Source organism: Pleurodeles waltl, chromosome 2_2 (genome assembly GCF_031143425.1).
Source record: "Pleurodeles waltl isolate 20211129_DDA chromosome 2_2, aPleWal1.hap1.20221129, whole genome shotgun sequence".
NCBI lineage: Eukaryota > Metazoa > Chordata > Amphibia > Caudata > Salamandridae > Pleurodeles > Pleurodeles waltl.
Genome location: NC_090439.1, coordinates 461,275,066 through 461,300,383, shown reverse-complemented (window position 1 = coordinate 461,300,383; position 25,318 = coordinate 461,275,066). Strand labels below are relative to the sequence as shown.

Genomic DNA, 25,318 nt, shown 5'->3' with positions numbered 1-25,318 from the left:
CCAGCAGCAGCAGCCCCAGTGGGCAGCCGTCCAAGGCTGCAGGGGAAGGGCTGGAACCTCCCCCCACCACTGGCATCCTCGAAACCAGCACCGTCACTGCCACTACTGAGCAGCCGTCACCGCCAGCACGCAGTGTGTAGTGCTGCCTTCATGGGCTGTAGTGCGACCTGGACCCTGCAAATCCTGTAGGCTCCCCCCCCAGAACCAGTGGAGAAGCCATCCACTCACCCCCTCCTTGCAAGGATGAAGCATACTGGGCAAAAGGCCCCCTCCAGAACCAGTGGAGAAGCCATCCACTCACCCCCTCCTTGCAAGGATGAAGCATACTGGGCAAAAGGCCCCCTCCAGAACCAGTGGAAGAAGCCACCCACTCACCCCCTCCTTGCCAGGATGAAGCACACTGGGCACAAGGCCCCCTCCAGAACCAGTGGAGAAGCCATCCACTCACTCCTCCATGCCAGGATGAAACACACTGGGCACAAGGCCCCCTTCAGAACCAGTGGGCACACCACCCACTAGAGAGACTGTGGCTTTGCACTCCCTATGACCAAGCAGTGGGCAAACCACCCACTTGAGAGACTGTAGCTTTGCACTCCCCAGGACCAAGCAGTGAGCAAACCACCCACTACAGAGATTGTGGCTTTGCGCTCCCCAAGACCAAGCAGTGGGCAAACCACCCACTAGAGAGACTGTGGCTTTGCACTCCCCAGGACCAAGCAGTGGGCAAACCACCCACTAGAGAGACTGTGGCCTTGCACTCCCCAGGACCAGGCACAGGGTATGTTGCCCCTTCCAGAGCCAGTGGGCAAGTCACCCACTTGGGAGACTGTGGCCTTGCACTCCCCAGGACAGAGTAATGGGCATGTTGGCCCCTCCAGGACCAGTGGAGTTGCACCATCTTCCGGCTGAGGTGTCCCCCTGTTCCCCATCCCCCTAAGGTGCCTGTGTATTTTCGACCTGATGCCCCTGCAATGTTCTCTCCGTGTTGTTGTAGGAGTAAGGTGGGGCCTTGGCCTATGTGATGTGGCCCTGTGGCCAACGCACATTGAGGACTGGGCAGTGTCCCTCCATTTGCATATATACATATATTCTTTTGATCTTGAAGCATGAATTTCTACTATTTTATCTTATTACACTCACTTTAATCAATTATTTTTGTCCTTGCATTATTCCTAAGGGGTACGGGGTAGATATGTGATGTTATTGCATTTGTTTGTTTGTATGGTGTTGGGGGTGTTGTATGTTGCGTGTGTGTGTCACTCTCTTTTTCCTCCCCCCTCCCTTGTGTGCTAGGCTGCAGTACTCACCGTGGTCATCTTCGCCGGCGTTGCTGTTCGTAATGCATGAAGAGGTATACAAGCATGGGGAAGATGTGCAACTTGGGCTCCATGGAGTCGTGGTCCTTCCTTGAGTCTCCAGAGGTGAGTCCTTTGCCTTCTGTGTACTGTTTCTGCCATGCTTTTGATGTTGTTGGTACCGCCCCGGAAAAGGTGGCGGATAGGCCTGTTGTAATACTGTTGGCAGTACATTGTCTTCCGCATGGCTGTTGGAGGTTACCGCTGCGGAGCTTGTTGCTACCGCTGTGGCGGTCGGTGTGTTAAAGTGGCTGTCTGTCTGGGCGGTTTCTGCCATGGTCATAATTCCATTTATTTTTTCCTCCGGCCTGTTGGCGGTATTACCACCGCTTTATCACCGACTGGCAGGGCTGTAATGGGGGCCTAAATCTTAGTAAAGCGCTTAGAACCAAAAAAAGCTCCAACTGGGGCTATCATGGCGTCTTGACAGAGTTGTTCCCAACAGTCCGTCGTCATTCACAAGGGATTGGGGGCCGATCATGGAGTCGCACAGACCCCAGGTACAGTACCTTGGAAACTGATAAGGAAACACAGAAGTTGCATGGAGCCAGTGTGGCTTTGGTTCCTTACTGCTACTGGGGAGGTGAGGCCTTGGTTCTTTACTGCAAGGAAGGGCAGGTGAGGTGTTGTTTCCTTATGTTTGAAGGGGAGGTGATGCGGCATCGGTGGCAAGGCATTGGTTCCTCACAACCCAGTGGGGTCAATGAATCCAGCAGGTCAAGATGCAAGATGTCGACTTTACGGTGTTGCGATTACACCACAGGGCTACAGGTGCTGCAGGGGAGTCAGGTGTCACGGACATCAGTGACACAGCACTCGGGACTCATGATGTGGCGGTACTTCGGAGGAGCTGTGGCAACTTCGGGCCTGTCTTGCAGATTGCGGTCATTGCGCTCAATGGGGACCACAGCTCCGGTGCAGACAGCGGCACAGAGTCAGAGGGGGGCACCAGTTCGGAAGTCGCTCTGGAGTCAATACGCTTAGTTTCTTGTTAGTTGCAACAGAGTTCACTTACAATGGCCCAGGAACTGGATTTGACACCACTTGTCAGGCCTCTCAGCAAGAGAGCCCAGGCGCAGATAGGTGAAGTCTTTGATGTCCTTGAGACTTCATACAAGAGGTAAGCTCAGTCCAAGCCCTAGGAGAACCTTTGGAAGCAGGATGTAGAAAGTTAAGTCCAGTCCTTTCACTCCTAGGATAGAAGCAGCAAGCAGCAGGCTAGCACAACAAAGCAACAGGTCAAGTGGCAGTCCCTCCAACAGCATCCAGCTCTTCTTCCTGGCAGAATGTCGTCAGTCCAGAAGTGTTCTAACTTTGTAGGGTCAGAGGTCCAGTACTTATACTCATTTCTATCTTTGAAGTAGGCAAACTTCAAAGAGAAGTCTTTGAGGCGCACAACACCCTGCCTTTCCCTGCCCTGGCCCCAGACACACTCCAGTGGGTTGGTGACTGCTTTGTATAAGGACAGACACAGCCCTATTCAGATGCAGGTGTCAGCCTCTCCCACCACTCTAGCTCAGGAAGACCCATCAGGAAATGCAGAGTACACCTCAGTTCCCTTTGTGTGACTGCCTACAGTGAATACACAAATAGACCAACTGTCATCCTGACCCAGACATGTATTCCCCAGACAGGCACAGAATGGTTAGGCAAGAAAATGGCCACTTTCTAAAAGTGGCATTTTCAAACTTACAATTTAAAAACAAACTTCACCAAAAGTTGTATTTTTAACTTGTGAGTTCAGAGAGCCAAAACTCAAAATCTCTATCTGTTCCCAAAGGGAAATTACACTTAAAAGATATTTCAAGGCAATTCCCCCATGTTACCCTATGGGAGAGATAGTCCTTGCAATATTGAAAACCTAATTTAGCAGTATTTAACTATCAGGGCATGTAAAACACACAAGTACATGTCCTACCTTTTAAATATACTGCACCCTGTCAATGGGGCTGCCTCTGGCCTACTTCAGGGGTGACTTGCATGTAGTAAAAGGGAAGGTTTGGGCCTGGCAAGTGGGTGCACTTGCCAGGTCGAAGTTGCTGTTTAAAACTGCCCACACAGACACTGCAGTGGCATGTCTGAAACATATTTACAGGGCAACTTATATGGGTAGCACACTCAGTGCTACAAGCCCAGTAGCATTTGATTTACAGGCCGTGGGCACACATGGTGCACTTTACTAGGGACTTACTAGTAAATCAAAAATGCCAGTAATTGATAAACCAATCACCAGTGCTTTAAATGAGCCAGTACTGAGTACTGGCACTATTTTATTTTGAGAGGAGTACCTGCACTTCTCAAGAAAAACGTAATACTTTTAATTGGAGAGTATCGGCACTTCTCAGAAACAAATAGATACTCTAATACAGAGTACCTGCACTTATATATTTCCATTTCAAGCACTGCCAATCACCAATACATTTTAATTAAAGCGCACTTGCACTCTAGCACTGGTCAACAGTAGTAGAGTGCCCAGAGTCCTAAAGCGAGCAAAAACGACATTCAACACAGGATCCCAAACTAAGGCCAGGTAGGCCGTTAAATACCTTGCTGGACATTAACACTCTAACACTGTCACAGTAACATCAGTTAGGGACCACATACCGCTAAAAGACATTCACATTGACACCACCAACAGCTCGGGCATTGCCGAGACATATTAGCTTTCTTCTAAGGGCTTGTTAATTAATAGTTTGCAAATACTATTCAACCTTGCACAAAATATTTTTTTTTTAAATCGGACTATACTCGTCATAAGCTTGCTCCGTGAATACTGAGAATGCCAGCGTTTGTATTTTAGCAGTCAGGATAGAATGTTAATGGTCACTGTCAGATGTGTACTTTGACTTTCCTGCTTAACTGTTTATTTAACTTTGGAGAAGTATTTTCGTTTTGCAGCCGACCGCGTGGTTGTGAGGTGGAGTTTCGTTTTGGGTTATTTTTCTGCAACGTTCGAGCTTATTTTCTCAACCCAACACCAAGGCGCACTACATCGCGGGCACCATGACGTAATCACGCAGCGTCAGGCAGTTTACTATCTCGGTTCCAATTTAGTTTTAGGCTGGTAGGGGGTGTGGTTTGTCCTATAGCGTGACACACGGAGTTCTTCCCTGTGTTCTGCAGGGCCCCAGGAATTCCGTGTGAGGTGGTATCAGGATGTTCGTGGCCCGGAGCATCGCGGCCGATCACAAGGATCTTATCCACGATGTGTCCTTCGACTTCCATGGCCGCAGGATGGCCACCTGCTCCAGCGACCAAAGCGTAAAGGTGTGCGGCGTGAAACCTGAGCGTCACTTTTCCGCGCGCGCGCTCAGGATTAGCGGCTATTGAGCGCGCCTGTGGCCCACGAGGGACCAATGGGGAGGGAGTGCGCGCTCTCCTGAATCTTGAACCAACGTTAACCTGGGGCAGATTGATTTGTTGTGTGTGTTATACCTCTTCATGGATTAGGCGCTCAACGCAGCAACATTGCGCTATAGTCTCTCCTATCGTCCCCCTTATATTTTCTAATTGCTTGCTTTGGCAGTTCCTGCCTTAGGTAAAATAAATAATGCATTCTTAGACTCGAACAGGTTTTAACGGTATACTGGCCAGTGATTTTGTTGTGTATTTTATTGGTTGCAGCTCTAGTTTAGGTGGTTGTGTTGAAATTGATTGGCGTTTATTTGTAGAAGTGCCATTTGATAAAATTACAATACTGGGTAATGCAAGGTTTTAGGAATATAGTGGGACGAGACTTTTTCAGATCAAATAGCATGCAATCAGGTTATGGCAAGTGTAAAGAATAAGGATTGATTCGCTGTTGCCAATGGGCAGGTGGTATATGTCATTGTATCTTTGTTCTTTTTTAGTGGGTGATAGCCTTGAACAGTATATGCTTTGATATATTACATTTATATTTATGATCCCAGGTGAAAAGGAAACTCAATTTAAAGCCTAGAAACCAAGGTGGGGGTGCCATACCACACTTGCCATCCCTACTGGTGTAATCAGGAGTGTGCAATTTAATAACATATTTACTTGTCCATGGGACATGTTGCTTCTTCAAACTACTTGTCCTGTAAAAAAAATCTACTTGTCCCTTTGGTGCCATGTAGTGCAGTGACAAATTATGGCAGCAATCTCATTATGTAAAAGCTCTGATAGATCCCTTGCTAATTATGCCAGAGTTACTACTATAGTAGGGCTTGAATACTTGCAAATTCAAACCCTACTATAGCAATTTTCTTATTTTGCCACCTTTCCGCAGAAGGCTAGAGGAAGCAGTCAGCAATAGTTCCAGGGCTGGAGAGCCTTTGAATCTGGAAGCCTACTAACTTACATGTTTTAAGGATATTTACCAGCTCTTTTCTAATCTTTTCCCATAATGAGAAAAGTTACTCCTGACATTAGCAGAAGTAGAAGTTATTTCATGGTTGGGGAAAAAAGTTGTTGGAGGGTACGTGAACTTGTAAATGCTCAATAGATTTTCACGTGAGCAAATCTGCACATGTATATTTGCTTGCACTAAAATACAGTCCACAAATATTTTCTAGGAGTACGATTTCCTGGTCTACTGCTGTAAGCTGTTGTGAATTCATGAAAGCCACTAACTCAAAGATGTATACCATGGCTGCACTTTTGTGACTTTCTTTAAGAATTGGGTCCCTAATTATGCCTGGTGTTAACAAAGACATTTTGTTTTATTAAAATTCTATTTCTCTCTCTGTTGGCTAGCTTTACTGTTAATAAATCACATTCTTTTCTTCCACAAGGAGTATATTGACGCACAGAGTAGTTTTGTTCAGTGGCAGGATCTACTGTGCCAATCAGCGGCGTAACAAAACTGGAGGGGGCCCCTCCTCCAGACTCTCTCAGGGCAGGTGCTGTGCTGAGAGGGCCCCCAGGAGGGTGCTGCAGGGCCTTGTATTGTCACTGGTGGCAATGTGTGTTTTTTGAGACCAAAAACTTTTTATTCTTTTTGCCAGTGATTGTTATAATGGTGAGAGCCTGGCAGCTCCCACAACAATGAAGTGTTACAAAAGTCATGTCAAAGTGAGACATTCAGTGACAAAACCAAAAGACTGACACATTTTTTTGGATCGGTTGGCTTTGCCAGTGCCTGTTTATTTAAGGCTTCCCAAAATCTTGTTGAAAATGCTTACACTGATTTTTCCATTGGGAGTACTTTTCTGAAATGCATCAACATTTTACTAAATGCCGCTTCAAAGAAATAGCACTTGAAATATAATTGTAGCGAAAGTTATTTTTTTTTTCCTACTTGCATTTTTTTCTGAACATTTTATTTTGAAATCAAAGATCATCACTCTTGCTTACAAGCTTCTGCTAACATTTACATCTAATCAGAGAGCATTCTGGGAGCAATATAATGATCCTCATATTGTTAAACATTTAAAACGTGTACATTTTTTTTTGTTTGTTTACTGGAACCACTGTCAGTAGTGCAGTGTGACCTTAAAACATTTATTTACAGCGCCCACCCTAATAATGAAGGCTTTTCATTAATAAACCTTAAATACAAGTTCGAACACTATTAACACATGGACACAGATTACCTCCACTGCAGGCAGTTACCTTCTTTCTAAACTAGCAGCTAAAGGGTTTGTGCTGCAGGGTACTGGGCCTACTTGTTCCACGAACAAAATGAACATGAAAACCTGTTGCCCTTGATCCCAAACAATATGTCCCGGGTGTCGAGTGATAGGAATTTCACATCCCTGATAATGTAGGCTACTACTTTTAGAGCACTATTCATTCAACAGCTTCCTCAGAGTTGGGCTATCTTGCACTCTTCTTGAAAGACACCAGGGATGAGTAAAAAGGTCATTTTATTAAAGTGTTTTCCCTACAACGTAAGCATAGCTATCCCTCAGCCGGTCAGACTCCAACTGACATCCCTGGAATTCTAGCTCAGTGACAGGAACACAGAACACAACTGCATTCCTAGTTACAAGTGAGTTAATCATGACATAGTTCGTCAGTCTATAACAGGCTGCTTTTGTAGAAGGTGTAACAACGCGAACCCCAGCACTTTGAGCAGCGAGCGAAGTCTTAAAGACAAGTAGTGTTTAAAGACAGTGACATGCATTTCTACACAGGTAGGTTTGCTGATGGAGAGAGATGCTCGGACCACCAAGGCCAGTTTTAACCTCACTGAGGCATGATTTCATGACATTTATTTCTCATGTTTCCCTCTCAGTTTCTCATTAATGGCAGTTCCCACTAGCTTTTCAACCACTGACTACATTTTCTGTCAAGCTTCTGGTAACCGATTCCAACCTAGCGTTTGCAGGTTAAAGATGACGAAGCCACTTGTTCACAGACTACATCCATGACTCTTACTGGCATTCATCTAAACAGGTACACATGGAGATCTTGGCTACCATCAAGGCCGACATCTAGTTTACACCGCTAGTGCAGGCTTTATGTGCCATGACCATGAACTGACAATATACTTGTACACAGAAAGAACTGCAAGATAATGTTGCACATACATTGGCATGCAAACATAACATTCTTTTCATCATGAAAATCCATTATACCGAGGGAGACAGTGTCCTGCAAATTTCATAGTTTGTGAACTTGACAAATCTATTTCAAGGACCCAAATTGAGCATTGTGTTTAATGTACCATTTTCGTTGAGATTATAAAATCCAATCCCTCCATCTTTGGGCATCGTTGTTAATGTAATGTTATCTGAAAGTGTATGCAGTTTTTCCAAGATTGCTGTGTATAGAACTGTATTTTACTTAATGAGCGCCATGTGCGATAGCAACATAGGTTGCCTCATGTTAGATGGTGCAGGTTGGCATTTTTAATGTGACCAAGGGTTGCAGCCTGCAGGGGGCGGAGCTGTGGGCCCCATAAGGCGTAAAAAGGGAGAATTTTTACATGCAAATATTAAAAAAGAAAAAAAAAAAAAAAGCATCTTTGTACAGTACCAGATGTTACACAATCGAAATGCCGTTGAACAGCTTAGCAATTGGCAGATTACTGCAGCAAACCTAATGTGTTTGACAAAAAAATACACATTTAAACAAAGTAAAAAGGTACACCAGCTTAGGTGGATTAGTTATATATCATTCTGAAGACGTTCATTTTGTGTGTCCTTAGGACTTTTGAAGTGTGTGGGATTTAATTCTTGAAACTTCAACAAATAACAATGCAAAACACTGTCAGAAGATATGTAGTACACCATAGTAACGTCAAATAGAACACAACATACAATGTAAGCACACCAGTTCCAAACATGCATATGAGGAGCACCCACATTCACAAAAGATTGTGTCGTAATTGGGTTAATAAAAGCCTTTCATACAAAAATGGGACCTGTTAGCTAAAGATTCCTGGCATGAAGAAACATCCTTTTTCCAAATGGCTGACTGGAAACGCCTCTTTTTAATAAGATATGTAGATGTGGATATGGGCGTTTTGTGTTGAAAGGTACAGGTAGCACCATGCCTTTTCACAACTACCTCCCTTCCAGCTAGCCTTACCAATATGTCTAAATGAAGCAACTGAAGATGCAAAAGTGCAGTTTAATTTAGGGTTCACTTAATAACTACCTTTGTGTTTGCAAAGCAAGGTATGGTGTAACAATGTAGTGTTCTCAGTTTTGCTGCTGAACTTTTGTCCTGCATAAAGCTGTATACAATTTAATCCTGTCCTTCAGTAAATGTTCACCAAATTCCCACCTCCCCTTTTTGCAATTTGAGCTAAATTGTGCTTCTGAAGTAGACATGCGCATGGTGTATTGACTGATAAACATACAGCAGAATTTCCTGAATTGTTGCCTAAAGACTTGGAATGGTAAATTTCTGTGAATGGGGATTATTCAAATGCATCACTGGCTTTGGTGAAAAATATTTCTTGCTGTAATAAAATAAATTCTTGTAGTGTTCGGTATTCCTACCAAATCCTCTGAGACGAGCAGTTGTAGACCCAGACTACACTTTGTGAGAGACTATGCACAATTTAAATTATTCATACATTAATCTAAGTTTATCCAATGGTTCGTTTGTGTTGCAACCATTTAAAAATATTGTTAACAATCTGTTTTCCAAGTATATTACACTATCGCAAAACAAATTGGAGCCCTCCTTTGTTGCCAATCAACTCCCAATGCTTTTTGAACCAACAGGCCTTCAGAGGAAATTACCTTGTATTTGTGAAACGTAAAACATATAAAATTATAGATGATTAACAGTAAATTACATTGTTTGTCATTGAGAGTTTGAGTGACGTGAAGTAGACAATGAGAGCGAAGCTTGAGTTGTCCATGATGTCATTGAGAACCCTGATGTGAAAAACACCCCTGTAATTCAGTTTTTACCTCTCGATAATTTTTGTGTAATGTATGGGCCACAAAATCATCTGTCCTCTCTATGCGAGCCATATATACATAACATATCTGCTCTCTTTCAGAAAGCCTGATATATGATTATCATAAAAATACATGCCATTTGGTGTACAGAATTTTCTTTAATTTGCACCTTACACATAGGGGCATGAGATGGTCACTTTATAAGACACTGTGAACTTTATTTCGAATAATGCAACACACACACAGCTTGTAGTTTTATTTAACACCAGCCAGTCAAGTGTTTGACGAGGTGGCATCTTAAGCGGATCGGCTTGGACGGGTCCTCCGGAGGTCTGTAAATCCAAAATCCCACTTTTTCAGTGGTTGTTGGAAAAGTCCAGCTGGACACAGCCAAATGTCCCAGGACTTAAGCAACTACACTTAAGGGTTCATAACTAACTCCCAGCAGGGTCTACCTGCAACTGGTCAGGTGGGCACATCAGGAAAAGGGGCACTTGCAGGTTGTATCCCTGTAGCCACACATGCAGTCGCCCACATGACACTTGGGTTCTGTTTCTTTATCATGTGTTCAAGTGAGAACAGGTCCATCCCTTCAGTCCTCCTCTTGCTCTTCCACAGTTCTGACGAGCTGGTGATGAGGTCTACTTTTATATAGTTCAGGAGCCAGTGGATGGGGGTGACTTTCTGGCCACTCCCTAACCAATGATGAAAAGTTCCCAAGGGCAACCCTACCATACTTTTGCAGATCTGCAAACTGGTACAGAGTGAACTATTCTTTATTTTTTGGATAAAGATGGCTCGGGCTCCAAGGCCTAGGAGAGAGAGCTTGTATGACAGGCAATGTTGCGTTTAGGGAAATCAGTAGTCCCCTCGTAAGTTATTCCAAATTGGTTCTTGTACTTGCCCCCTTTCCCAATGCCCTTGTGCCCTGAGGCATACATTGTAATTAACAAACACAGGCTTCCTCATGTTTCTCCTTACTTTAAACAGGCAATTGTCTCTTTCAAGTTAATGAAGTTCCTTGAACCTCCACAGCTGCCCTTCTTGTGCTGAAGGGTCACACACAAGGCCCATCTCTCATCGGACCTAAGCCATTGTCTTTTCTTAAGTGGCAGCTTTCACACCTCATTTTAGTCAGCAATGATGGGCAGCTGCTCTCAGGTAATCTAAGCGGTCAAAGCACGGCAAAAGGTATTTTTCTGAAAGGTACTTATCCTAAATATTAAAAATCTAACTTAGGCATTGAATTGTCAATAAATATTAAAACATGTTTGATCGGTCTCTTTATCTTGTCCCAAATCAGAGATCGCATAATTACTATTTTAATCTGTACTCTAGGTTTCCTCAATAGGGCAGCCAAAACCGTCCAGAGTTAAAATAGCTTTTGGGTGATTGCCACTACAGCAACAAGGTTCTACTTGTCTGACTTTTAAATACCATGGCATTACCTTGTGGGCTACAAGACCTATGTAGGTGTGACTTATTAATATTTAGAAGGAAGCTCTTTCCCCTGCTAAAAGGGCTATTTTCTCTGGCCAGGCTGCAGGTTTAAACTGCAGCAGTCCGGCTACAGTGAAAGGACAGAATCCATATTTTCCTTTGTCACCCTGGTGGTGCTACAGTCCACAAGTGGTATTTAACTTTTCATGCCATGGGTTATTTCTGCACCATATACTATGGCCTTTTAGAAAAGTTAAATATGCCAATTAGAAGGTAGTCAATTTGATCAGCTTTTAGGGGTTGTAACCCATGTCCAAATGCAACGGCAGCATCTGTCCAAAAAAACGTTGCCGATTGTGAAAAAAGGAGCATTTTATCAAATTAGTTCTTTACTTAAGAAAAGCGTTCAACAGCCTTATGCCTGCTAATATAGCTGAAGAAATTCATACCCTCATGGGCTATAGCTCCATACCACATGAATGGGAACAAAATCTCCCTTGCTATGCATTGAAGCAAAGAAAACCAGCTGTCACCTTGTTTACGTTTTCTCTTCTGAGGTGTGAATCTCAAAGATTTTTTCCATGAGGTTTAATTTTTTTTTTGTTGGTCAATTATGGAAGTTCAGGTATTTGAAACTTTGGCTTCTAATTTCCGTGTATTGTCCCCCTCAACATTTTTTTTATTTTTTTTATGTAAACTTTTTTTTTTTGTCAAACTTTCTTCATTTGAGTTTTAGTGGTACAAATGCAGAGCACTGACAATAGGGCCAAAGGTCAATATCAAACAGAAGCCAGTGACCGTTCTAGAATCTCAAAAATTATGGCTCATGGCATAAGGTACTAACGCTATATCAAATGTCCCATCAACCTGTCAGTGAGAAGAAAACAAATAACAAGGCACCACATTATAATTTGTTAATCCTAACAAGGACTCAAGTAACCTGCTGAAATGAACAAAAACAATAAACTAATTGTCACTGAGAAATCATTATGAGAGAAATTCCTATCAGCAGAAACTCAGTTAGGGGGGAATTCCACAAGATAGCATATGTGTCAGTTGTATATCAGGCGAGGGGGGAAAGGTCCTACATCTGGAAGAGATGGAGTGCCCTTTTGCAGAGATGACAGGAGAGGAGCGGAAGCCCTCGGGAGAGGAACTGCACTAGGATTCCCCAAATTATAATCCGAGCTTTTCCTGTTGTCTACACGTTCCACGGAGAAGGCTTGCCAGAGGTTTGTATGCTACTGGGACATAGACGGGGCCTCACTTTTCTTCCATGCTGCCGCAAGGGCCATCTTAGCCGCCCCCCAAACATAGTCACATGATTGTGATCCCGCTACCATATGGTGTTTCAAAGTGGGGCCTTCGAAGTCCCAAAAGTGTACTTTCCAGACTGTCTGGGATTGGATACCCTAGAATTTATTTACGTCATGATAGTATTTCATTCCATTGTGGGCAAATATTCAGGCAGTCCCACCAAATAGAGCGGAAATCCCCAACCAACCAACATCCCTGCCGGCATATTTTGGGCATGTCTGGGTAGATCTCTGAGTTTCTCAGGGTTTAAGAACCAATCCTAGAGGAATTCATAGTGTGCCTCTCGAAGCCCAATAGAGCGATTAGTCCTATTTATATCTTGATAGTGTGCTTTGATGCTTGTTTATGTTAGTATCCACTATATGAACCCAGAACGTTACTTGGTGGAGCGGTGGGGGAAGTGCTTGCTATCTTTAATAGGGTATACAGAGCAGAGATACAACCGCGGGACATCCCTGCATGTCGCCCAAATTGCTCCATTGGTAGCAGGTCTTTAGTAGCTACCTGGCGTATGTGGGGTTGTGACACCCAGTGTTTCAACTGGGTACAGTGAAAGAACTCAGGAGCCGGCAACAGTTCTCAAAGTTCAAGAGGTCTGCGCAGTGGAACAGTGAACATACTGGAGATGGTCAGGCATCCACCCTCCCGCCATTTATCAAAGGGCCCTGGGGATTGCGCTGGAGGAAAAGTTGCATTATCATAAATGGAGGTACGAGGAGAAGGAAAAGTTGTTAGTCCGTACGCCTTAGTCGCTGCATCTCAAACCTTAAGTATGGTGACCGTACTTACATATGCATTCTGCGGGCGGTCCTGTTGGGGCTTCCACAGGACATCCTAGATTGTCCTCCCTACCACTGCACAGTTCATGTGTAACCATATTTTATCTGACTCTTTGAGGGACCATTCGGACACCACAGAGAGTTGTGCTGCCTTAAAGTAATGTTGGACATCTGGTAAAGCCAACTCCTCCCCCCAAATCTCTTGGGAGGGTCACGACCCTATGGGAGAGCCTTGTTCTGCGACCCTGCCACACAAATTTTCTTCTCAACGTGCGGAGTTCTGTAAAAAAAAAAAAAAAAAAACTCTCTAGGGATCTCTTTTGGAAGTCCCTGAAATAAATATAAAATGCTTGGGAGGACCTTCATCTAGATCGTAGTTATATGGCCTATCCAGGTGAGATACATCGTGGTCTTCAAGCTTCACAGTAGTGGAGGGTAGTTCTCTTTATTTAAGTTCTCCACCACTTTAGAGTTGCACTTATGCCCCAAATATGCAACTTCTCTCTTAGCCAATTGGAAGGGAAACTGGGATGCTAGGGTCTCTATTTCCGGCAAGGGTATTGTAAGATTGAGCAGATAAGACTTTTGAGTATTAACTTGGAATCCTGACACTGCCTCTTATTTCCCAAGTTCCCCCTGAAGGGCTGAAAGCGAGGTGTGGGTTGAGGCGTGGGCAAGCAAGACATCGTCAGCGAATAGGGAGATCTTCTGATCATCGAAGCTGAAGGGTATGCCTTGAATGTCAGGGTTGGTCCTAATCCTAACTGCTAAGGGCTCTATACTGAGCACAAACGGCAAGGGGGGTAGAGGGCAACCCTGTGGCATACCCCCCTTGTCAGTGTGAAAAACTTTGAAGCTGTACCACTGACAATGACCCGTGATCCGGGGCGAGAGTATATGGCCATAATCGTATTGATAAACTTCTCACAAAATCCAAACCAGCGGAGAATGGCGACCAGAAATGACCATTGCACACAGTCAAAGGCTTTCTTGGCATCTACTTCCAGCAAGGCTGCAGGTAACTTCTTCTTGGTCACTTTGTCCATTAGGTGGATCACTTTTCGTAGGTTATCGTGGGCTTGGCGCCCCTTTATAAATCCTGACTGGTCCAGGTGAATCAGTTCAGGCATAAAGTTTTCCAGTCGTACGGCCAAGATTTTGGGGTGCAGGTAAGTGTGTCTAAGTAAGAAGAGCAATTGGCCTGTAAGAGGTGCAACAGTGGGGGTTCTTTCCCTGCTTGGGGAGGATTGTGATCAAGGCCTTGCTCATAGAAGGAGATATTGCCGCAGATTCACCAATGTGTCAGATCTGAACTGAAGGCTTTATAATAATGAGCAGTAAATCTATTCGGGCCTGGGGATTGATGGAGGTTAGTTGAATTGATGGCCCCTTGGACCTTGTCTCTTGTGATGAGCTGTTCAAATCCTCTACAATGACTTGGGGTGCCTGCGGCAGATCAACTGGGTATAGGTATGACAATTGGGCCTCCCCCAGTAGAGATTCAGCAGTGTAGAGTTATTAGTAAAAAAGCACTAAACAATCGGGCTTTCCCTTCCTCCATGTGTTGCATCATGCTGGCCTCATCCTTTATCTGACCTATAAAATTCCTTCAAAAACAAAAAATAGTGGAGCACACCATAACTCTATTCTTTTAAATCAAGCTTTTGTAATAGTATTTGTTATAGTCACCTGAATAATTCCATTAAATACACGTATTAAATTGGGGGATTGATGAAAGATAAAAAATCAATACATAGACAAGTGGGTGTATATCATTTTAGTTCTTATTAGCTTTGGTGATTCCATTTACAAAAGCACTTATAAATATTCACATTTTAATTTATATGGTCTCATACATTTACATAGTTTTGAACAGTTTAGAAAACAGGTAACAGTTCACATAGGATTTCATTCAACAGCAGATCTTGGATGTTCAATCTTTGTAAATTCTCAGCCACTGAATATAAACTTCAGCAGACTCGTGTTTCGTCCCATTCCAGGACTTTCTCAAGGCTGATTGGGTGTCAACATAAAAAGATAGTATTACACAACCTGTTCAATATGTCTACTGACTCACAAATCGTTACTAAAAACTTTAATGCTAAGACCACCAAATGTAAAAATCATTTTAAAAACCAATATCCAAAAGCACTGTGTGTCCCAAAATCACAATATACCAAACACATATGAAAAAGACATATACTAGAAAGTACTCACAACACCCATAAGTCCATTTAGAAAATAGATAAAGGATTAGAAAAGAGACCCCTAGTGATCCCATATCCCATAAAGCATTCTTTATTATACAGGAGTGAAAAATAAAATTGTAATACGGCCATAGTGTCCCATGCAATAGAAACATATTCCTTCTCCTGCTTGAGCCCTAATTGCCTCGCTAATAAAGGTCAGACCTTATTACTGTTTTTATAACTATTATGCTTCAGACGTAAGAGTGTATGTTCAGACCTATTGGCGTAGATCGCATGGAGTTTGCCCTTCAGTGCTATAACATTTCTTTGCAGAGTTAGAGAGGGTGTGAATTTGTGCGCTTTTTCTGTCAAAAGTAGCTCCCCCTCCAGTGTCAGTCTTTCATTGTTTTTTTTTTTCTGGAGTAGTGTGGACATTAGTGAGATACATTTGCCCCTAATAACCGCTTTGAATGTGTCCCAGGTTGTGGCGTGGGATTTAATCTCGGAACATTCTATCACATGTAAGGGCATTAGGGAGGTGCCAACTACGGAATTTGGACTTTGGTGTGTGCCAGTCAAAAATGACCTCTAGGGGGTCGTGATCAGAAAGAAGAATAGAGTGAATAATCGCCATTGTTGCAGTTGGTTGAAGGCGTTGACTGATAGACATGGTCTATCCTAGAATAGGATCTGTGTTTGTGAGAGAAAAGTGTACAGTCCTTCATAGTGGAGTGAAAAGTACGCCTGACATCCAGAAGGCCCTGTTGGTAAGGATTTTATGGAGTGCGAGAATACCCCACCAGGAGACTTGTGGGGATGGGTGGTATCCAGCGCAGGATCCCTGATGACCTTGAAATCTCCCAATAAGAGTATGTCACCCTCCGTGAATCCTCCGAGTATCGACAAGACTGACCTTAAAAATGTAGATTTGCCAGAATTGGGGGCTTAGAGCGTGGCTATAGTACAAAGTATCCCTCAAAGGAGACCTTTAATCATTAAGAACCGTCCCTCCTTGTCAGTCTCAATGCCTCACATTTGAAAGGGTACAGAGGATTGAAAGAGGAATGCCACCCTGTTAAGCTTAGTAGCTGCAGAGGAGTAGTAGATATTTAGGTAGCATCTATGATTTAACCACTGATTGTCCTCTCGTTTAAGATGTGTTTCTTGGAGAGCTATGGTATAAAAAGGATGGTCCCCTGAGTGTTTCTACAGCTGTGTGCGTTTTTAGGTGAGTTTAGTCCCCTGATGTTCCATTTTAGGGCATTAAGTGTCATATTAGGAGTCAGTATCTAATAGTCCCTGGGCCTTCCCCTCCTGCGGTCCCATGTAAACACACATGATAGATCAGTTCCTCCCCTCCTTTCCCTCTTATCTTCATCCCCCCCAACCTTCCTTTCATGATTTGTTCTCTCATCCTTCGTACTAACATCAAGAGTATCTAAGAACAGTATAAAACTTTAAAAACTATAAATTCTACAATATTTGGCATAGTCTGCTGTTTTTCCATAAACATCTTTCTTTCTTCTGGTTAGCTGATAGACCGGTATCCACCTTCGTACCCCACCGTGCTCCCGGCATACTTTATCTGTCTGACCACCCCACTGGGGGGTGGGCAGCAGGCCCACTCTGGACCTGTTCCAGGCACACCTCTGGATGTTTGTCGCCGAGGAAAAAGCCCAACCATAAAGGCTTTGAGATCTGGGCCTTCACTACCCTCTTCCAAACCCCGCACCCTGATATTGTCCTGGTGGGAGCAATTCTCCAAATTTTCACACTCGAGTGTGGAATGTTTTAAGAAGGTTTAGCGCCCCATTCACTGCAAATCTTGATATTTTGTCTCCAGATCCTGGTGTGCTTGTGCCAGCTGAGTCAATATTTGACTTCAGGGAGACCATGCAGAGATTGACCGCTTCTTTTAAAGTCTCAAGGGAGGCTCTGATGTCTGCCTTGAGATCCTCCCTTAATTCAGCTTTAAATTCCCTTAAAGTGTTAAGGAGGTCCTCCTTTGTGAGCGCCATGTCTTCTTGCGGCGTCTGGGCAGCCCAGTTTGTTTTGGCCTCAGTGGGAGTGAAATAGCTTGATACCCTATTTGCATTTTCTTGTATGACAAATAAGCTGACAAGTCGCCGAGATAGTAAGGCCTAGTGCAGCTGCTGCGTTCAGTCCTGGCTGCTTAGTGTAAGTCACGTGTGGCCTCCCTTCAGAGTTGTACAGTTCCAAGCTGTGCCACTTAAACAACAATTAACTCCTATAATTCTTCAGGGGGGATTCTGTGAGGTCTCACGCTGCAGTGTTTAGCTGTATCATGGGCTTACGAGTTAGTGCCTTAAATGTTGAGAGGAAACCTCCCTGTATGAGGAGTAGCCCTGCCTGATCACTGTTGCCCAATCTTGCATGCAGAACATCACACCTCTTTCACTACATTGTGGCTGAAGTTTGCAACTTCCCCCGTGTCTCCCGATGGGCATCCTCTGCACTCATACTTCGTTTATTAGCATAGCGTCTTCATCTGCTGGACCTGTTGTAGCTATAGGTTCCTTTTTAAAGTCGGGCATCCCATAGTGAGTCGTTCCCCACGTTTGTAACTTGCATCTCCTTCCGTTGTATGGGCAGCAGGGACCCTCTCAACCCAGTATGGTTACGTCAGTACCTCCATCCTCGGCTCAGGAGGCCTCTGGTTTGTTCTTATCTCAAAGGCAGTGTCCCGCTCCGCTTTCCTGCTGCTTGGCGACTGCGGTATCTAGACGGGACTCCTTATCTGCACTTACCTTCACTACCCCTCTTCCAAGGTTGATCTCTCTAGTCTGGCTGCAAGCTTGTGCGGGTTGCCCTGCCCAGGCCCTTGTGTCATGTCGCACTTTTGGTGGCCTTCAGTCAAAACAGCACTCTTGCGCCCGCCATATTGTGACGAGGCCTCCCGTTCGCTGCGCTTTCTCTCTGCAAACTGCACTGTGCAGGTCTCAAGAGCTGGTGTCTCCCCGCAGTTAACTGCTTCTTCATTTTCCCCATAGATTCCAGCTACATGGTGGATGGCATCAGGTTATAACTTTATTGCGGGACAGTGTGCGGAGTTGCTGTGGATCTCATCCACCCGGCCATGTTGGCTGGCCACGCCCCTGTAAATATTTTTATTGTTACTTTCACCAATTCAAACGCTAAACAGATATGGAATCAACAGTCATCGTCAACCTTGTCACAACCCAGGGTATACCTTAACATTTGAGTTAAATTCAACCATGTAATGTGAATAGCCACAGCTTATGCAAGCACATCATTCTCAAACCCTTTGCCATAAAAAATCAGATACATTGATTGCCTCCATCTGGTTAGAACACATTTGGAAAAGATTTACTGGACTCCCTTAGATGGCACATTTTGGCCCCTCATACCGGTCATTGCAAGCAACATGCGCTCTTTGGCATACTGCTGTCTAGGATTCAATAAGGCTAGCCTAAAATATTGCAAGCAGCCATAATGTGGTGGGCGTATTTCCTTAGTGCCAGACACCCCCCCTCAAGCTGGCGGAGTTCAGCATACTTTTATCTTCTGATGCTGATAAAGGCAGATTGCTGGTTGTACCTTCACGGGAAGGAACATGTGAATTTCAGGAATTTTGTGTTATGCTTGTTTTGTGAAGTTCCTGATATTGAACACTCATGCCACTGTGTGTAAATATGAGCCATTTGCGATGAGGAATTGCCGCGAACATGTCACTCATGGTGAAAATTTATTGCGAATGCACAGTAATGAATGAATGTTAGCAACTGTTTGTATTGCTTTTGGTTTCCTTGCAGAGTTTTTTGGGTGGTGCGAATTGCACCCTCACATGGAAGTGAAGCCCAAAATTATGGATTTGCATTTCACTTGATAACTCATAATTTTGCCAAGGTTCCATATAACTGGACAAAGGCAGAGTGTGTGAAATTTGCACACCCATAATAATGACTTGCAATGAAGTAGCAAGCTGTTGTTTAATCTTTTCCTGCTCTTTGCTTGTATGGCCCACGTCCAAAGTTCTTGAATGAACAAAGTATCCCAGAGCAGACTGAGGATTCTGTATCCAATAGATTCAATCACCACACTGCTGGCTGAAGCCAGCATTCCGAGGTGTTAAATTAGAAGTTGTCCAGGACAGGAAATGCAGCTTATTGGCTACTGTTGCAATGCCTCTGGCTAGGGGTGAGAGCAGAGTTAAGGGTTTGGGAGGGGGTAGAGTGTGACTTCATTAGACAAGGATTGAAAGGGAAGATATCTTGTGGAGCCATATATAACTTTGTTTTTCACAAGGCTCACAAATCCTGCTGGGCGTAGGTTGAGCAAATTGAGAACCACTAAATTGGTGCCTTCCTGCTGTCTTAACCGAAATAATGGGTATAGAGTAAGTCTTCTCTCACTCCATTGTCTCCTTTTAGACCCCGAAATGTCATTCACCAATAATGAAAGTGGAAATTATTCTGGGATGGAATTCTAGAAGCTCAAAAGGATGCCTTGTTATCTAAACCAGAAAGAATTAGAGTTTCTAGGATCCACAACAGTACACAGTTTGCATGAAGGGATAAGGACAGCAGCGTAGCACAAGCCAATTTGCTCTTCAGCTGTCAGGGCAGCAACCCACCTAGCATATCATCTATTACTCTTGCATGTGGAACATGCCCCTCTAGATAAGATGTGAGCTATGACCTGACTCGGGATCACCCACTGTTGCTTGTCCACACTTAAGAGCCTGAGTTGGGCTTGGGGCATGAATAGCTGTTCAAATTTTGGTTTCCTTCAGAATAGCAGAAATGGGAAGAACCTAGGCCTCTTCAAGTTTGTGTAGTTTCTGGTCAGGTCGGCAGCCTTGATTACTCTTCCACAGCCTTCCTCCTTCATAGGGTGTATTTGTTCAGTAGAAGACAATATAAAATACATGATTGGCTACTGCTGTTGTCACCAATTCCCATTTTAACGCTTTTGGTATTGTTCTGCTCCATTCACCGGCATCTCTGCTGTTCTGCTTTCCTTCTCTTATCTTATGACTGAGCTTACAGAACCTCTCTGGAATGCACTTCTGAGTTTAAAGAAGACATTTATTGTTATTATTACTTCACCACGAGGTTCCTGAGAGACGAACTTAGTAGGTTGGAAGCACACGTTCAAAAGTAGTTGCAGCAATGAAAGCAAAATATATCAAAGTACTTCTTAGTTGCAATGTACACAGCAAATACATGTGATTATATTATAGCATAACTTCAAAGCATAAAAGTCAAAATAGCACCACCGTAGGGCAAGGCTGTAGGGCCTATAACAGCTTCATCTTTCTGAGGTCTGCAAGTTGATGACTCCAGTTCAACTGCGAGAAAGAGATTTCTACCCAAACGGGAGACAGGCAACTGATGTCTGGTTCCTGTTTGAAGTCAAGATAGTTTCAATCTAACTCTGTTGTCCAGAGCCACCCCTTAAAAGCAAACTCAGTGTGAGAACCAAGGAAACTTGGAGAGTGGCCAATTCTCCAAGCCTCACTCGCTCTCAGACTGGATTGAGAGGTAAACACAAAATCTACGCGCTCTTATCAGCTAGGGTCTGGTGTGAAAAACACAGCTTGGTCTATCATGTGTAAAAACACAGTTTGGAAAACACAGCTCATCTGCAATGTCTCAACTGCAATGTCTAACTCTACGTTAAAGCCAATAGGCAGCTAACCTAAATATCAAATGTATTGTCTAATGTCATGTCAAAGCCAATAGGCTGCTAAACTGAATACAGAATGTAATGGCTAACTCCATGTTAAAGCCAATAGGCAGCTAAACTGAACAAAACATGTAATGTGCTACTGGTGAACATTGAGCAACTAATATGCGAAGTGGTGAAACACAAAGTCATTGGTCAAACACAATTGATAGCATTACATCTGCCTGGCATGCCGCTAAATGCAGGGCCTTCTTTGATTACCACTCCCTTCCCCCCCCCCCCCCCCCCATTTTGGTGTACAGACACACAGTATCCAACTGCCCCTATTGCTAAGCTGCTTAGTCCTTTTAATATGTGCTGCTCTCTCTATTTGACACAAAGGCTCAGTTAACAGCGGAAAAGCAGGTGGAAATGTGAGCCAGTAGTCTCAGTTAAGTGCTGAACATGGAAGCCAAAAAAGAGCTAGTAAGTTGCTAAAGGTATAGAGTAAATGTACTGAATATTAGTCGTAGCCAGATGTTTAACTACCAATGAGAAACTAGTAATACTTTTACAGAGAGAGAGAGGAGGGGTCATCTGTTCTATGGATGCGTTATTGCTGTACTGCAAATCTAGCCAAGAGGCAGTAGAGCTGTTTTTAGCGGTAGAAAACAATGGACTTGTAGATTGGTGGATAAACTCAGTGCCAAGAGATAGTTGATAGAGAGAAATGAGGGTACTTCAGGGGTTATCCTGAGGTTTCATAATTCGATCACAGGATCAGAGTAGACAAAGTATTTTAATTATGATTTGTTTTAGGTGCAATTCATAATCCCCTTTGATAGAAAATGGATGATCACAGTTGAGCAATGATAGTTAAGATTCATCATGAATGACTCGAAGGAACGAAGGAAGTAAGTGGGCGATGGACGGCAATGTAAACATTAAAGGCGTTTCTGACCACGTCAGTTATGTATTTTAAGGCAGTGTTGGAGAGTTTAACCTTGGTAATTAGCAGGCTGACCATGCTGCCCTTATCAGGCAAACTTATAAAGTGTGAGAAGGTGGCACAGCTGGTGTGTGTAGCAGTGATGTTTCAGTCTGTCAGTCCTCATCTCATTGTTGATAGCAAAAGGAGTTGAAAAGTTCATTGATAAATTGTTACTTTTTAGAAAAGTAAAGTGGCATGCCTAAGTGAGATTTTTCATGTTATTGGATTACTGTGTTAGTGTAGGAGGGAGTGCCAGGTGCATTGAGCAGCATCAGCTACCCAGTGGCAGGATTGCAACAGAGATGCTGGGCACATTGATGATGTGCAGTGACCAAGCTTCAAAAGAAAGAAACTGCCACAGCAGGGGAGAGGGACTGCATGGTGCATCATTGTGTTGGCAAGAGAGAGTTACCACAGGGTGGCCATCTTGGTGTCAGACACTCATCCTGTTGTGGACAAAAAATGTATATCTTTGTGAACTGCATGGAACTATGATGACTCATTGTACTTTTCAGATGTAAAATAATCCATTGTGCATTCCAGTAAAGGTAGAAAGATAAACCTAAACAGTCTAAAATGATCCTTGGCTAAGCCAAGATGTGATTGACAGTGTCTCAAGACAATGGCTTAAGAGTTTTGAGACAAAGAAGCCAGAGGCTGAAAAATAACCCAAATCCTTTGTGTTAATTATGTATATTTAAAAGAAAAAATCTTAGCTTGCCTAGTTCTAATGCTGCTCTCTTACATTTGTTCTGCTCTGTTTTGTTTAAGACATTTTACATACTGTACCAACTAGGGGTGTGGGATTTAATAAAATATCTACTTGTCAATGGGAAAGGTTGCTTCTTAAATCTACTTAACCTCTCTGATCATGCCAGGGCTACTACTATAATAGGGCTTGTATACTTGCAGTTTTAATCCCTCCTATAGCAAAATCCTTATTTTGCTATCTTACTGCAGATCTACATACTAGGGCTGGAGGAAGCAGTAAGCAATAGTTCCAGTGCTGGAATGCCTTTGAGTCTTGAAGCCTACTAACTTACATGTGTTAAGGATATTTACCAGCTCTTTTCTAATCTTTTCCCATGATGAGAAAGATTGGAAATGTACTCCTGACAATGGCAGAAGTAGACGTTCTTCTGGGGTTGGGGAAAAAAGTGGTTGGAGGGAATGTGAACTTGTAAATGCTCAGTAGATTTTCACATGAGCAAGTCTGCACATGTATATTTGCTCATGCTAAAATACAGTCCACAGATATTTTCTAGGAGTACAATTTCCTGGTCTACTTTTGTAAACTCTTGTGAATTCATGAAAGCTACTAACTCAAAGACCCATACCATGGGTGCCCTTTGATGACTTTCTTTAAGAATTGGGTCCCTAATTAGGTCTGGTGTTAACAAAGACGTTTTGTTTTTATTAAACTTATATTTCTCTCTCTATCGGCTGGATTTACTGTGAGTGATCTCATTCTGCTCTTCCACAAGGAGCATATTGGCACATAAAGTGGTTTTGTTCAGTGCCAGGAACTACTGTGGCAATCAGTGGTGTATCAAAACTTGAGGGGGCCCCCTGCAAAGGACATGGAGGCCCCCTCTCCAGACTCACTCAGGGTGGGTGCTGTGCTGAGCGTTTCCCCAGGAGAAGGCTGAAGGGCCTTTGCTATACCACTTGTGGCAATGTGTGCTTTTTGAGACTAAAAACTTTTTTTCCGTTTGCCAGTGTTTGTTACAATTGTGAGGGCCTGGCAGCTCCAACAAACAAAGTGTTACAAAAGCCATGTCAAAACAAAACATGCAATGACAAAACCAAAAGACTCACAAAAATGTTGGATCGGTTGGCTTTGCCAGTGCTTGTGTTTTTTTTTCATGCTTCTCATCATCTTGACACTGATTTTCCATTAGGAATATTTTTATTTTTGAAATACTAGCATGCATCAACACTTTTTTACTAAACGCATCTTCATAGAAATAGCACCTAAAATATATTTGTAGCACAGGTTGTTTTTTTCTTATTTGCATTTTTTATTGAACATTTTATTTTGAAAGCAAACAATTATCACTTTTGCATATAAGCTTCTGCAAACATTTGCATCTAATCAGAGAGCATTCTGGGATCATCATACTTACTCCTTTTTTTTTTTTTTTCTTTTACTGGAACCCCTGTCAGTAGTGCAGTGTGACCTTAAAATGTTTATTTACAGCGCTCACCCTTATAGTGAATGCTTGTCATTAATGAACCATAAATACAAGTTTGAACAACATTAACATATGTACACACATATTACCTCCACTGCAGGCAGTTACCTTCTTTGTAAACTGGCAGCCAGAGCGTTTGTGCTGCAGGTGGTTGGGCCTACTTGTCCTAAGGGCAAAAAAAACATGAAAACTTGTGGCCTTTGACCCCAAACAATATGTCCCAGGAGTCTGGCGAAAGGAATTTCACGTCCCTGGCAACACTTAGGGTAAGCTTTGAGTCAGCCCATTACTTACCATTTGATGACTTTCTTGTCAGTTTCATTTGCTTACTTTTATTCAGTGACTTTCCTTCTATTCTTGTGTTTGTCTCTCCCCTGTAGTATAGTTTCTTCACCATCTTTTTGATTGAGTGACTTATCTTTTTCTTTTCTTTTTCCCCAGCAGTCCACAAGTGTGCATGAGTTTTATTGCTTTTCCCCACAGTCTACTTGTCCCTTACATCCCTGTCCCTCCAAGCTCTATTTTTGTCTTGCTTGAATAAAGCGAAATCAACAAGGTGAGGGAATTAATGCTTGAATTAACCCAAGCCCCTGGCAATTGCTTTAGGCCTCATTCAAGACCATTTTTTTCACCCGCTGTGCCATTCTAGACAGAGAGCCGCCTTAGGCTGTTCAGTCTTCTAACATTTACTTAGTTGACTTGCTAGGGGAGGTCACTTCTTCCAGAGGCCTATAAATCTGCTCTCTGGGCAGCTACAGGGACCATTTTAGCCAGCGCCTTGGGTCCAATTCTAAACCGGTTTAAGTATATGGCAAACGTTTTCCACTGAATTCTGGCACTTTCTCAGAGGGTTATGTGGTTTTTTTTTCTTGTTTTATTTTTTAAGTATCTTCAACTAGTCCTCTGTTGTTTCTAAGTTGGATCACATGCAAAAGGCTTTTTAATTCTGTTCAGTTTCCTGTATGAAATTTGAGAAATCAAGCATGTAGAATAAATGGATTAAAAATATTGAATTGAGTGTTTATTTTCAAAATACTTTGTTTATTTTTCCTTCAGTGTTTTCATTTTTTTGTTTTTGT

General features: G+C 43.2%; 1 protein-coding gene across 2 annotated transcripts in view; it reads left to right on the top strand.

The window, feature by feature from the left end:
* The first annotated feature begins 4,369 nt into the window (after positions 1-4,369).
* The window catches only part of SEH1L (SEH1 like nucleoporin), a 138,934-nt gene continuing 117,985 nt past the window's right edge, over positions 4,370-25,318 (top strand). The window contains exon 1 of one of the 2 annotated variants that reach the window (XM_069219929.1): positions 4,370-4,622. In XM_069219929.1, the coding sequence (XP_069076030.1) occupies positions 4,512-4,622 (111 nt within the window). In that variant the 5' untranslated portion in view covers positions 4,370-4,511. The remainder of the gene's footprint in view (positions 4,623-25,318) is intronic. The other variant, XM_069219930.1, reaches the window with a different exon arrangement.